The sequence below is a fragment of the Peromyscus maniculatus genome, chromosome 3, assembly GCF_049852395.1.
Source record: "Peromyscus maniculatus bairdii isolate BWxNUB_F1_BW_parent chromosome 3, HU_Pman_BW_mat_3.1, whole genome shotgun sequence".
Taxonomy (NCBI): domain Eukaryota; kingdom Metazoa; phylum Chordata; class Mammalia; order Rodentia; family Cricetidae; genus Peromyscus; species Peromyscus maniculatus.
Genome location: NC_134854.1, coordinates 116,594,503 through 116,609,015, shown reverse-complemented (window position 1 = coordinate 116,609,015; position 14,513 = coordinate 116,594,503). Strand labels below are relative to the sequence as shown.

The window sequence follows — 14,513 nt, the reverse complement described above, 5'->3', positions numbered from 1 at the left end:
GCGAGACCCCTTAGGCTGAAGGCCACGCTAGCCTTTGGCTTTTCTCGCTCGCCGGCAGTTTTCTCCTTGTCCTAAAAAGTTGGCTCCAAAGTTTAAGGGTTGAAGTGCACGTGTAGGCGCGTTTGATGGGCACAGACAGGGATGCAAAGAGTGTGTGTGTGACTTGCTGGTTCGGGTTCTAAGGGTCACAGAGACAAGAGCCAGGCTCCGCGTGTGGACTTGAACCCCTGGGCGGGGAGCAGGCGCGGGAATGTGGCGGGAGGCAGCGGAGCCGCGTGAGCGATGGCGTGGCCAGGCACCGGCCGAGGGCGACAAGGGAACTCGGCTGGCAAGGCACACGAGTGAGCCCGGCACTGAATTGGGTCTCCCAGCCCCCACCTGTTTGAACCGATTTGCAAACACCAAAGCCGGATTCTCTGTGTTCCAAAAGTTAGACAGCTGGAGTGGGGCACGCGCACGTGTTCCCCTCAAGGGTCTGGCTGGGCGGACAACACCGGGAGAGGAGGAATTCTAGGGGTGCAGGGAGAGGAGCAAGTCGGCGTCAATGGAGGGTCGGCCTTAGGACCCCGCGGCAGGCGCGTTGGAATCTCTCCCTTCCAGGAGGAGGAGTGGGGCGGGCCTGCCCGCGGGCGGCCACGGGGCGCATGCGCGCGCGTCTCCCCTCCAGCCGGCCGCCGCGCTCCGCCGAGCGGAGTAGAATGAACTGTAACAAAACAAGCCGAGCCTTTGTATCTGCTTAAAGGGGCCGCGGCCACTTCCCTCGCGTCCCCTCACCCCCGCCCCGCGCCGCCGCGTCTCCAGGGCTCCCGGCAACTAGCTTGGAAAGGGCTTCCCTCGCGCCGAGGAGCGGCCGGCCGGGCGCGGAGCAGGCGCGGCGCGTGTGGAGAAAAGCCGCGGAGCGGAGAGCGGGGCCCGGGCGGCGCCGGAGTGGACTCTGGTCCCGGGAGCGCGATCGGCGCCGGAACGCGGACCCGGAGGCACCGGAATGCAAACAAAGCTCGCGGGCGCCCGTGCAGGGCTCTCGACGGAGCCCGGAAAGTTTGTTTTATGATGGCTTGAGAGCGCGAGTGAGTCGGACGAGGAGGATCGAGTGGCTCGCTCCCGCGCTCGGAGAGATGCTTGTCCCGTGAGCCCGCCGCGCCGGGGGCTCGTGCTGTGGGGGCACCTGTCTCTCGTTTTAGCAGTTTATTTGTTTTTTTTTTTTTTTCCCCTTTTGAGGAGGGGCTGTAACTCATCATGTCGAAAGTGATCCAGAAGAAGAACCACTGGACTGGCCGCGTTCACGAGTGCACCGTGAAGCGGGGACCCCAGGGCGAGCTGGGAGTGACGGTGCTGGGGGGCGCGGAGCACGGGGAGTTTCTGTACGTGGGGGCGGTGGCGGCAGCCGAGGTGGCGGTGCTTCCCGGCTGCGGCGAGGGCCCGAAGCTAGCCGAAGGTGAGCTGCTGTTGGAGGTGCAGGGGGTCCGGGTGTCCGGCTTGCCCCGCTATGACGTGCTGGGAGTCATCGACAGCTGCAAGGAGGCCGTCACCTTCAGAGCCGTCAGACAAGGTAAGACGGGGCGTGCCTGGGGGGGCGCACCCAGAAAAAGAGGGGAGGCCTGAAGGGGCGCCGTTTGCTCCGAGTGCCGAGAGCCAAAGTTGAGGCCCGGGCCAGAGGCAGGCAAAGTTGCGAGGTTGTGGGCTGGCGACCACCTGCGTGGCCACGGGCAGGGGGCGAGGTTGCGCTGCAAAGTGGAGATGCTTCCCAGGCCGGGTGTGCCAACTTCTCATCGCAGCCACCTAGTTCGAGCTGCGCAGCCTCTTCTGCACCTTGAGGCAGCTAGGAGACTGAGGCAGGGCAAAGGTGGAAGCTTCCCCTTGTCTCTTATGCGGCGACTAAGCTCTCGGAGCTGGTGGCGTTCTCTGAGCACTGCTTAGGTTCCCAGAACTGGAGAGTGGGTCGTGGAAGGGGAGGGTCTATTTGTGGCTGATTGGAACTCTTCCATCACGAAATTGCCTTCACCCTGCAGCCCCTCCAGGTGGGCTGGGTTATGACCCCCTGGAGATTCTCAATCCGGCCGCCTGAGGAGGCTGCATTCACCCCACAGCGGGGTGACGTCTGTGTCTCCTCCTTGTGGAGACATACAGTGGGGGAAGGGGTGTTTCGCTCTTGGCGCGAATCTAGTCCAAGTTTATCCAGCCGCCTCCTCCTCCTCCTCCTGCACCGTCGTCCTTATTGAGGATGATTGTTGATAGTTACAATTCATTGTCAGCATACTATGTGAGAGCCTCTCTGTAAAGTGGTTTAATTGCATTATCTCATTCTGATTCACAAACAGTGCTATACCATCGACTTGTTTTGTAAGTCCGGTATTATAATAAGTAAGCGGGGACTGACCTTAAGTAAGTGACTTGCCCAAGGTCACACGACTACTAAAAGTTTATGAGCCTTTTCTGTTAAGCCTTAAGCAAGGAGGAGGAGGGACTTTGGGGCATGACCTCTAGGGACTGAATGCTGGGGTAGAGGGAAGCAAATCCCTCCCCCAGAAGTATGTATTATGGGAATGGTTTCCTTAAAGACGCCTTTAATGGCTCCTGGCCGTGGTAGGTTAGTCACTCTCAGTTTGGTCTGAGCGGAGGTCTGATCCTCTCTCTGGCCATCGGAGAATGACTGCCGAGCTTAAAGTGCTGTGACGCAGGCAGGTTCTCCCAGATGAAGGCACCCGAGGAGGCGGGCGGCAGAGTTGAAGGTGGTGAAAAGTTGCCATATGTTCCTGTCAGGATGGCAGCAGCCGAAGAAAATGTGTCAAAGGGAAGGCTGGGCTGAACCATTCCTCTCAGCAGCCGGCCTCTTCCAGATGACCGGAGGAGGGGTGCAGTATGTGTGTGGGTAGCCTAGTAGCCAGGCCTGTCAGTGGTGTTGGGAGCCAGGGGCTGACACCTAACCATGGAATGTCTTTATCTCCCAACTTGGCCTTGTCTGATGAGTATGTCCTTACGAATTTCTCATAAAATTCCTAACAGAAAGTGTGCAGAAGGGTGCTGGTTCACGGTAGGTGCTCAGTAAAAGCAAGCTGTCATTGTTGGAAGAGTGTTGAATTTAAGCAGTCTGTCCTAGTTAGGAATTTAATGCCAGTTCCCCGGGTGATTATGACTTGGTAGAGCCATTGAGAAAATACTATGTTAGACATTTATTGAGCAACATTAGGTTTGAGTTCAGGGCCACTTTGCAGAAAGATTTCTCATCCAGTAGGATGTCTGGGGGGTGATTAATGGGTCCTGAGACTTGTGGGCAAAAAGCTGCCTGAAGCTGAGTCCTTCCACTGCTTAGCAAACCCCCGTCCCCTGTGTGAGTGAGTGTGTGTTTGTGTGTGTGTGTGTGTGTGTGTGTGTGTGTGTGTGTGCTTCATCAGTGTAGTTGGGGAAAGATGCCTATGGATTGGACAGCTACTGTATTGCCTCCAAGTGTCAGTTCCTCCCCTAGGGCTTTCTTTTGCCAACAGAAATGTTCACAAGAAAGAGTGGGCTGATGCTTCTGAACATCCTTGTAATGGGCTAGGGGTGGCTTGGAATCCACTACATTATGAATGCTGTTGCGTGTGATAATTACATGGACACAGTTACTTGTCCAGTGTTGACGGTACAGTGAAGAAGGCCCTAGGAACCATTTTAACAGTCTTTCTTTCTTTCATGTTTCCAAAGTGATTTACATTATAGGGCTTATTGTATCTGACTTTCTTTGTTACTGTGTCTTTATCATATCAGGTAGACTAAGTTGGTCTATGGGAAGACATGATATTTTTATGGTGTTTCCGTTTGCAGTTAGCCCCTCACAGGGACACAGTCCCTCTGGGTACTTGTCTGTGTGGAAATGTCACAGTCTTGTGTGAGAAGATTGTACTCTTTCTGTTGCATGGCAGTTCTCCGGAGAGACTTGAGAGCCAAAATAGTCTATAGCACATGGCATATGGCATGGGAGTGGATTGGGAACCAGACTAAATGGACCCACTAGGCTGGAGTTTCTTCATGGCAAGTGTAGAGTGTAGTTGTTGGTCATAACATGCCTAAAAAATATTATAAATGTGCATATGTTAGTTGGGTCTGTGTGCATATTATTCACCTGTAGCAGAATCCAGATCTAAAAAAAAACCCTACATACCCTTTTAAACGGATACATACGGACATCTATACACATTTTTCCCCGGCAGGTGGTCCAGGGCGGCCTTGAATGCATGGTCCTCCCATCAATGTCCACAGTGCTGGGACTGCAGTGTCTGCTGCCAGCTCTAGTGCACTGCAGTGTTTTGATACTTGTATATATGTTATAGAAGTTTAGGTCAGATACCAAGCATCTACTTGGATGAATTTTGGCACATGATTGGCACATGTACCTCCTCACCTTTCTATCACTCAAATGAAGATATAGAACATTTCCATTACCTGAAAATTCCCTTCACATTTCTTTCCAGTTAATGTACTCCCAACAAAGGGTGTTGGTTCCTCATTCTTACTATTGATTTATATTTAGATTATTCACTACTGATTATATACTCTGGTGTCTTTTTTCACCCAGGAGGTTTTGGAAGTTTCATGTTGTGTGTGTACCTTCTTCTGTGGCTCCTTTTTTTTTCTTTCTGCACACTATTCTCTAGTATGTATTTTTTCCATTTGCTTTTGCTTCTAGGTGCACATTTGACTGCTATGAATGTTCCAGTTATTTTTTTATCTTTGCCAGTCTTTAATCTTACCTATGTTGAATTTTAATCATTCTAGTGTTTAGGGAAAGAAAGTAATTACAGAAATGTTGGATAGGAGGTAGCTAGTTTTTGTTAAGTTCTCACATTGGAATTTGCCAGGCCAGTGTGTGTTTAGTACACTTGAGTCCTGGGTTCACACCTTGGCACCAGAGTAAACCAAGAAGATGGAAAGAGCATATCAGGTTGGCTAGCCTAGAACTTTGTGGGCATTCTCTTCTTAATCCTCTGAACTTGACACAGATCTTGGAAACTTTGCTGAGAGCCCTACTGACGTAGCAGAGGTAGAGGGGGCCCTAGCCCAGTGCCGTCCCAGAGTCTCTGCTCCTAACTCTGGGGACACTGGGTCTGGAATTGGAGTTCCCCAACCAGCAGATCTAAGCTCACCAGGGTCCTCATCAGGAATGTAAATTCTGCCTCCCAGAGTGCTTCTGCCTCAGAAACTTTGGGCATGGAGTCCTTGGGGGAGTTTTGTGAAGTATTGGCCTAGGGTAGAGCCTGAAGTGGAGAAGATGGACAGATGACCTTCTGTTCTGGAACAAGGTCTTGCAAAGTCACCCTCTGTGGGCCTCAATTTCTCAATGCCCGGTATAAGTGGGTATGTTTCCCTCCGGAGCCACGGCCTCCCTCCGGAGCCATGGCCTCCCTCCAGAGCCACGCCCTCCCTTCAGAGCCACGGCCTCCCTTCAGAGCCACGGCCTCCCTCCAGAGCCACGGCCTCCCTTCAGAGCCACGGCCTCCCTTCAGAGCCACTGCTCTAGTGAAGTTCTGGGCCACGAATAACTCAGACTTGAGGTTTAAAAAGGTCTGATTGCAGTTTCTCAAACGAGTATATTATAGGGCATGCTTTTTCATATTTTTTTTTGTGGATGAATTTGTGGTTTTGAAAATTACTCAGGAACTGAAATTGCCTTTCCATTCTCTTCTTAAGGCGAGTAGGAGACAATAAATAAGACCCAATTTAAAATTCTAACATTGGCACCAAACCTTTCTCACCACAGGGCGGGGGTTGTGGCTCCGTAGAGTTGAATATAGTTCTGGTGCAGGTTTCTTCCTTTGCGTTTGTTTGTTTTGATGTTGTGTGTTCATGTTGGTGAGTCAGAATATATGGCATCAGCTCTGAAAATAATTCTGTGACCATTTTCCCTTCGTTTCAGATCGCACTGCTGTGTCTTTCTTGGTTTCTTCCTTTTCTGTGAGTGTCTGATCTGCTTCCTTTCTCCCAGATTATTTCTAGATCAATTGCTTTTTAAAAATCGGTTTTCTCTTTGCTTTTAAAATTTTGTTTTGTTTGTTTATTTGTGTGTGTGTGTGTGTGTGATGTGTACCTGGGGACAAGTGTATGCCACAGCCTACATATGCTACATACTGGCAGAGCATAACTGTAGTCTGGTCTACTCTTCACCTTTATGTCTTTTCTGGAATTGAGCTCAGGGTTTCAGCCTTGTGCAGTGACTCTGTTTAACCCCGAACCATATCACCTGCCTTCTCTTTGCTTCTTTCAGGCACACATCTCACTGTGTTGCTCTGTTGCCTTTAACTCACTGTATAGTCCAGGCTGTACGAAAGTCTTCTGCCTCCACCTTCCTGCGTGCTGGGATTACATGTGTGCACCACTGTGCCTGGCTTTTGACTCCTTTTTAAATTTTGAATTATGTATTCCTGTCCTTGTGTGGGCATGTATATGTGAGTGCAGGCGTCTGCAGAGGCCAGAGGTGTTGGATCCCATTGGAGTCGTAATTCACCTGATTGAAATAGGTGCTGGGAACCAAACTCGGCAGCGCAGCCCCGACATCTCTCCTGGCCCTTGGCTTTTATTGTTACTTCAAAGAGATTCTCATTGACTTGCCTTCATTCTCTATGTCCTCCTCCTGGTGTTCTCTCTTAAGATTTAAAAAAAAAAATATATTGTTATTCTGTGTATTTATTATTTGGTGTGTGTGTGTGTGTAATGCATTCACAAGTGTGCCATGGTATACTTGTGGAGGACAGCTTGAGGGCGTTCGCTTCTTCCACTGTGTGGGTCCTGGAGATCGAGCTCAGGTCATCAGGCTTAGCAGCAAGCACCCCCCCCCCCCCCCCCCCCCCCCCCCGCTGTGCTCTCTTGCCAGCCTCTTCCTCAGGTCTTGGTGGGAGTGGGAAGACCTTGGCTTGTAGCAGAACCGGAATTGGGAAGAGGCTCATGGCGCTGGTTTTCCTAGTCTAGACTGAGCTATTATCAGACACCACTGGAAACGTGGATGGTAACCCTGAGTCGAGAGCGTCCCTTTCCCCGATGTGTTGTCATGGTTTTACAAGTTCTGGTTCTTTTTGTGCCCTCCTCTCTCTCCTGTGAAGACAAGCAGCTCACCTCTATTCGCCTTAATCCCAGCACCTAAAACACTACCTGACATGCACTAACTAGGTACTCGCTAAAATTTGTTCTACCCAGGCGGATATTTTCCGTGGTTTTCTTCTTACTGAGAGGAGTTGTTTTCTGAGACGGCATCTCACGGTGCGGTCCTAGCGGGCCTGGAACTCTGTGTAGCCCAGGCTGCCCTTGAATTCACAGAGACTTGCCTGCCTCAGCCCCCTGAGTGCTGGGATTAAAGGTGTGTGCCACAGTGATGGTTTCAGAGAAGTGTGTAACTAGGGCAGCTGTGGCATCTGTCTTTTCTTCGTTCTGTCTCTGTTTATCCTTTCTTATTTAGACTCTTACTGCGTCCACTTTCCTACCACCAGTTCTTCCATTTAGCTGACTCCCAGTGTCAACTAATGTATTCTGGGCTATTACAATGGTCAGAGTCTAATGAGTTACATGCATTATTTCTGCCTGTTGATTCTACTAACTGAAGTTTAACCCATCTTTAGCTATAAGAATTAGGTGCTCAGCAGGCAGGGGTTTCCTGCTCAGGTCATGTGTGCTCTGGTGTGAGCCAGTGTCTGAGAAAGATGTCTTAGCTCTGTCTTATGGAAGCTTTGTCTCTGTGAATAGTATCTCTTTAATTACCTTCACCAGCAGCAGACAGACTCTTAGCTACATAAAACAGCTTCGGTCCTTTCTCTCACTCTTAAATTAGGCATAATTTATATATTTTTAACTTAAACCTTCGAAAATCAGTCTATTTTTGTTCTTGGTGCCAAAAGACCCTTGTCAGAGGCGTAATTTTAGCCTATGTTGAGGAATACTTCATGGCCTTTACAGGACAGAACCAGTGCAAGGATAGGCAGCCCACGCTGTGTGTTGTTCCTTGTGACCACCCTTTGGCATTGGCCGTGCCATTTAAAGTAGATTCACTTGACCTTATGAGGCAATGGCGTACAGTTGGCTCACTGCAGTTGTTGGCATTCAGTATCCCGCTCATCTCGGCTAGCAGAATTGATGATATCCACCGAGGGGAATTAAGTGGTTTATAAGAGAAAACATTCTGACATCTCCTTCCCACAGGGGTTTACATGAAGGATGTTGCTCTATAAACAGTGGTTATTTAATGCACAACACCACCCTGTGATGTTAGTGGTCCTCTCCTTGAGTGTGTATATATGTGTAACAGGATATGCTGAATTTTGTATACACTGAGAATAAAGGCTGTCAGATTTGTTAAGGCCTGACGTTCATGTCCTAAAAAGTAGGTTACCGAATCGTCGTCTGTCTGTAGCCCACTCATATGCAAGATAACCTTGCCGAGTCTTCTCATGAGTCATGCTGTACTCCATGGGTGTCTGCATTGTGTTTTGCTTCTTGTGATTTCCTTTCATTGGTTCCCCAAGCAAAGCCCATGGATGTCAAGGTTGGGCCTGTCTGTTGACTTCTGCTTTATGGTCTGGGTCTCTTAGAAAAGGTCCAGTGTGTTCCGAATCTCACCTTTTCTGGAGGTATGCAATACAATTAGAAAATGTATTTGAAGAGTGTATCTTATGATTAAATAGTAATCATCTATTTTTATAGTTCAGCAGTTAGATAGTAGAGCAGTCCATTATTTATGCTCACACCTGTAGTCCCCAGGTGAGAGGTAAAGGGCAAAGTTCATAGAGAAACTTCCAAGGCTTCTGTGATGTGGCCCTTGCCATTGCTTCTCTATCCCTGCCCAGTCTGCAGGTTGCCACTTACACATCTGACGGACCGGCTCCTCTGTGAACGGAAGCCTCTCTCAGGTGTCACCCTCTCAGTGAGGCTTCCTCCGACACATGATGTAAAGCCAACTCCACAGCCACGTGTCATCCTATGTCCTCCCTCCCTTCCGGGTTTTATTTGACCCTGGGCTATGCAGCTCACTTAAGGAAGTTGCCGGTAGAACACAAGTTCCAAGAGTGCAGGGTGCTTTGGTTCCTCACTAATGCTGATTCCCTGGTGCCCAGGGTGCTGTGGAGTCGTTGTTCATGTATTTGTTGAGTGTTTACTGTCAAGTTTAGAGTGAGAACAGATCTCTCGAGCTCAGTTGTCTCTGCAAATTATGAGAATGTAGGTAATTCATGATGGTCTGCATTAAGCTTTGTGTGACTTTTAATAGCCACACTCTCCGTCTGGAGCGGAATAGAGTTAGATGTGTGGTCCACAAATATTTTTGAAGACAGCAGTTCTGGCCTGCATCAGTAGACTTGGGATTATGGGTTTTTATAGTAAACACGTTTAGTCCTCTGTCTCTCACCAAGCACAGGAGAATGGACTATGTTAGAATCTCCTTGGGGGTCAAAGATACAGTTATCCTTAACTTGCATTTTCAATCTTGGCTTGACTTTAAGGCTAACTGAATGCTGGATTTTTGTGGTGGCAGTACTTAGGGTCACCAGGTGGTTGATCTAAACTGGAGACTCACTGGAGCCACCCTGCGGATCTCGTTGACATCCCCAAGTCATTGACCTCAGTCTGTTTGCCACCCTGACTGCTCTCCACCATCATGTGTGTCTTAAATTGAATTTCTAGGGGCACATCTGAGATTAGCTTTTTCAATTTTTATTTACTTATTTTTTTTGAGACAGTCTTTTATTGTTCCTCAAATTTGCCTGAACGTTACTGTGTGACGGGTAAAGTTGCCTCAAACTGGTGGCCACCCTCCTATCTCGGACTCCCCAGGGATTAGTTGAATGTAAACTAATTTACAGGCCTATCTGGGAGGTGGTCCTCGGAAACGCAAGGAGATGGAGGCAAGGTGCCAACCAGGTGTTCAAATAAGTCACTTTGTTGAGGGAGGAATTCTGGGCTTAGGGCAGCAGCTTCGTGCTGAGTGTATCCAGGAAGGTCGTGAACATTTTCAGCCCTCCCCTGGTCGGTGGCAGGTTCTCCCTGCAGGCTCTGCCTATGTACCTTTTCTGTAACCATCGCTAGTGTTTTGGAGAATGAGTTATGTAAGACAATTCTATTCTCATTGCTGAGGTATCAAGCCTACTGTGAGTGTAGCCGAGTCGATTGTGTGTGCTGTTAATGGGCTACAGTTACCTTTTCTGCAGTAAGGCTAATCCTTTAGTTTGTTGGGAGACAAGGCTTGCGGTTCTCTTTATGGACAGTGGCGTGATGGTGCAATCAAAAAGGTGCTTGCTTATATGCTGATGATAAGCCATGTTTCAAAAATTATTGATTGCTATATGCAGTATTAACTGGACTGTCAAACTGCTTGTAGACTAATCCATGAATAGCAATTAATTGATGTGCTGTAATTAAGATTTTAGACCCAGTCTGGCTAATGTAGAAGTTGAGTTATAGGGGGCACAATACTTTACCTCTCTGAGCCATGATGGTCCCTCTGAAAATGGAGATGATGAAGATGCTTACTCTGTAGGGCTGATGTAGGAAGAAGATGCAATCTGAGTAAGCCACATGGCTCTGGGCCTGCACAAAGTGATTGCTCAGAAAGTGTTGGCTTCTGTTAATATTCCCCATTTGAAAGCATTTCAGGGAGAAGAAAGATTTTCGGGGGGATGGAGATTTGGGTACATAGTTCTCTGTGGGTGTTTCTCAAGTCTAGAAACAGCCTTCACCTTTCTGTATGATTCAGATGCTCTTTCTACAGGATTGGTTTAGACAAATAGGAAGGAAGCTTGAAGATTTTCCATGTGTTTGGTAAAGGTCTGTGCCTACACGCATGGGTGAGGAATTGGTCCTAATGATGTTCTGAGGTCCCAGGTTGTGATAAAGTTTGGAGGGATGGTAGGTTCTTTATTTATTGATGTGCCAGGCAGGCCAGTGCCAGTATTAGTGATCCTTGAGATTGTGACCACCAAGGTTCCCTGATTTTTCTGGTACAATGTCTGGGCTCCCATGCTAAAAATGTCTGGGGAGGTAGTGATGTTTAGTGGTTAGTTATGTAGGTTTGAAGTCAGTGTGTGTGGATGTATAAGAAAACTAGCTGAACAAGCCAGCTTGTAATTCTCCTCTAGTTCCCACCTCCAGGTTCATTCTTTGGCTTTTCTTGATGATAGGTTGTGTAACCTGTAAGCCAAGTACAACCTTTCCTCCCCAAGTTGCTTTTGGTCACTGTTTTATCACAGCAACAGAGAAGCGAATTAATATGGTGGTTGTGAGGACAACACGAGATAATGTATATTAAACAGTGCTTTTCTTGGTTCATAAGTAATAATGGTCATCTATGATCATTTTTGGTTGAAAAATAGAAACCCAGCACACTGAGTTCCCCTAAGGCAGTAGTTTTTAACTGGGCAGAATTTCACTTACCCTCCTTGGGGAAATTTGCCAGTGTGTAAAAACATTTTTTTCATGTCTATTAAGGATTGGGTGGTATTGACACTTCCTAAATAGAGGTCAGGAAAGTTACTAAACAGCTTATAATGTACAAGAAATTTATCAAAACTATCACTAAGGCTGAAGTTGAGAAAGCCTGATCTGAGGTACTACTTCATAGAGACTGGGAATCTGAGTTAGGAATGATAGATTAGTAATGATAACGCCTATGAACTTTTCTGAGTCTCAGGTTAGAGAGTTTGCTTGGGTGTATGACCTTATTCTCCTCCTAACCATGAGAAGTATATTTTCAGAGGTTAAGTTAGTCACCGACAGCGAGACTCAAGCGTACGTCTGCCTGGTGCTACCTGGCTACCTTGGACTTCCATATTACAAATGTCTAGAGCCCTCATGTCCTTATGTTTGTGTGGAAGTACCTGTTTTAGACAGGTGCCAGATACAGTATTATATGCTTAGTGACCTCATCTAAGATAGTTCTAGAAATAAAAAAAAAAAGTATTCTCCCAAATTTACCAGCCAGAAATCAGAATGTGCTACGACATATCTTCAGGCAATTCTGTTTATTTGCCATGGGCTCCTGCTCTTTATGATTAATGTCACTAAATCTGTCAGTTCCCTTCCTCCTGGGTCCTGGGTGTTTTTCATGCCCTTGCTTCGTAACTGTAAATCTGCCTGACTGTCTTCTTCGCTGCGTATGTGTTTCTTGTAGGAAGCATCCTTGTTTTGTGTATTGTATAATCTCTGCTCTGTGTAGGTACTCAGGAAATCTCTGCTGAAATTTTCGCAGGGTTAAAAGCTAGACATAATTTTTGCATAAATTCTTGCCTAGGATCTTGTTGGCGAGGAAATCCAGTTTTTTATTTTTAAGGCATATTAAATATACTTAGCCATATGTCTGACTTTTCTGTGATGATTTAAGATGGTTGTCTGCCAGTTGTTACAGCGTTTTGAACTGTAGAGAAAACATTGAATTAGTTGTGTTGGAGGTTTAGCGTGCCTTTATTCTGGCCAGATGTGAACAGCAGTTGCTTATGTGAGGTGGCCATGGGAGGCACCACTTTGGCCCTGATTGAAATAGAGCCAGTGTCTTAGCACCTGGATTCTTGGCAAGGCCATGGAATTTGCATCTGATAGAGTGTTCATGTCCCCCTCCAACCATCAGCCTGCTTCGGTCTGTGCGCCGTGGTTAAGAATTCAAAGCTCAAGTTGTTAAAAAATAACTTTCTTTGGTGTTAGAGCATGTGTATTTTATTTTTTTAATAAAAAGTATGTACATCAAGGTTTTGGTTTCTAATCTTTTAAAAATTAAATGCCACATTGACCTCATGTAACTATTGGTCACTGTATGTAGTAGATCTGTCCATCCATCCATCCATCCATCCATCCATCCATCCATCCATCCATCCATCCATCCCTATCAATCTATCGTCTGTTGTCTCATGTTTTTCCACATTTAAACAATATGTAGAATACAGAAAGATGTTAATGTGGAAAGAAAATGTATGCACATGACTTAATATTCTACCCCAGAGAAATGTATGTGCTAACATTGTACTTTTATCTATCCACCCATGCTTACACACACACACACACACACACACACACACACACACACACACACACACACACACACACACACACAGAGAGAGAGAGAGAGAGAGAGAGAGAGAGAGAGAGAGAGAGAGAGAGAGAGAGAGGGAGGGAGGGAGGGAGGGAGGGAGGGAGGCTGGGGACTACCTTCTTACTAAAATGAAATGTATAACAGTGCGTGGTGGAACTTTAATATGGCCTTAAAACAAAACAAAACAAAAAATAAAAAAAACAAAACCCAGGACCTTATGTTGCCCTGGTTGGTGTAGAACTTGCTATGTAGCTAGATTATGTTGGCCTCAAACTCAGAAATCTGCCTGCCTCTGCCTCCTCATTCTGGGACTAGCAGTGGGCTACTGTGTCTGTGGACCTAAAACATTTTTTTAAACACATATAAATTTACTTAAATATTCCAATGGCTATGTGATCTGTTTTGGTCACTCTATAGTATGTTTTCAAGTTTTGAACATGAACATTTACATTGTTTTCACTTGTTCCATGTTTTATACATGGTTTTGATGAATATCCTTCTATGTATGTATATTTTAACGAACATGTTCAGATATTTTCTTTGAACAAATGTCTAGAATTAGTTTTGTGGGCTTATATGACTATTTCTTTTTAGTTGGCAATCAAGTTAGAGCCTTTGACTGTGTATATGAGAACCCTGTTCTTCCCTGACCTTACTTGACATGCCCAATACCTTCTACTGGAATTGTTTTTTATGGCAGTCATGCTGAGCTCATGTTCTGAGGTTGTATAAAGGATATGGAGTGCTAGAGACTGGGCTCAACTGAAAGGGTTTTCCTCATTCTAAAGGAAAGGATTCTGATCTGCTGTGGTCACCTGGCATGTGCTAATGTTGGTCCAGGGTCATTAGCTCTTCTCAAGTTCAAGAAACCACCGAAGCTTGGAATTTTTAAAGACATGTATTTCACCGATTTTTAAATGTTGGTTCAAAGTGCTTTTGAAAACATGGGTGAACCAAAGAGAACGCATCTGGGGGCCATATTTGGCCGTCACATGACAAGTTTGCAGTGCTTCCTGTATGTATTCGTTTCTCCATCGGTGCCTGTCACATCTGTAAGAGTAGCAATCATGTTTCTTATATCTGTGTTCTCAGGGCCCAGGATGGTGACCAGCTCACACACACACACACACACACACACACACACACACACACAGGCCAAGAAATGTGTGTTGAAATGAATAATACATTCTGGAAGTGGTTTAGTTTGGCACGAGAACTTGCCATGTAGGTTCATTGAGGCCCAGCTGGTGACAGCTCTCCAATTCCAGTTGAGAAGAGCTGGGGAGAGAGTCTGTTTTGACAGCTGATTATAATCTTTGGAATATTCTGTCTCAGGGCCCTGGTCGGCTGAAACTGAGAACTGGGTGCAAAATCACATCTTGAAATTGACATTCATATGGATTTGAATTCCCAGTGTGGGAATAGAATCTATTTTCTGCTTAGAGATGATTTCACTGTGAAATGTATAGTCTTATAAATAAAA

The 14,513-nt window shown here is 46.7% G+C and overlaps 1 protein-coding gene across 41 annotated transcripts in view; it reads left to right on the top strand.

Annotated features, from left to right (window-relative positions):
- Window positions 1-673: 673 nt before the first annotated feature.
- Magi1 (membrane associated guanylate kinase, WW and PDZ domain containing 1) overlaps window positions 674-14,513 on the top strand; it is a 650,928-nt gene continuing 637,088 nt past the window's right edge. For all 41 annotated transcript variants that reach the window (XM_076567400.1, XM_076567410.1, XM_076567406.1 and 38 more), the window contains exon 1: window positions 674-1,549. In XM_076567400.1, the coding sequence (XP_076423515.1) occupies window positions 1,237-1,549 (313 nt within the window). In that variant the 5' untranslated portion in view covers window positions 674-1,236. The remainder of the gene's footprint in view (window positions 1,550-14,513) is intronic.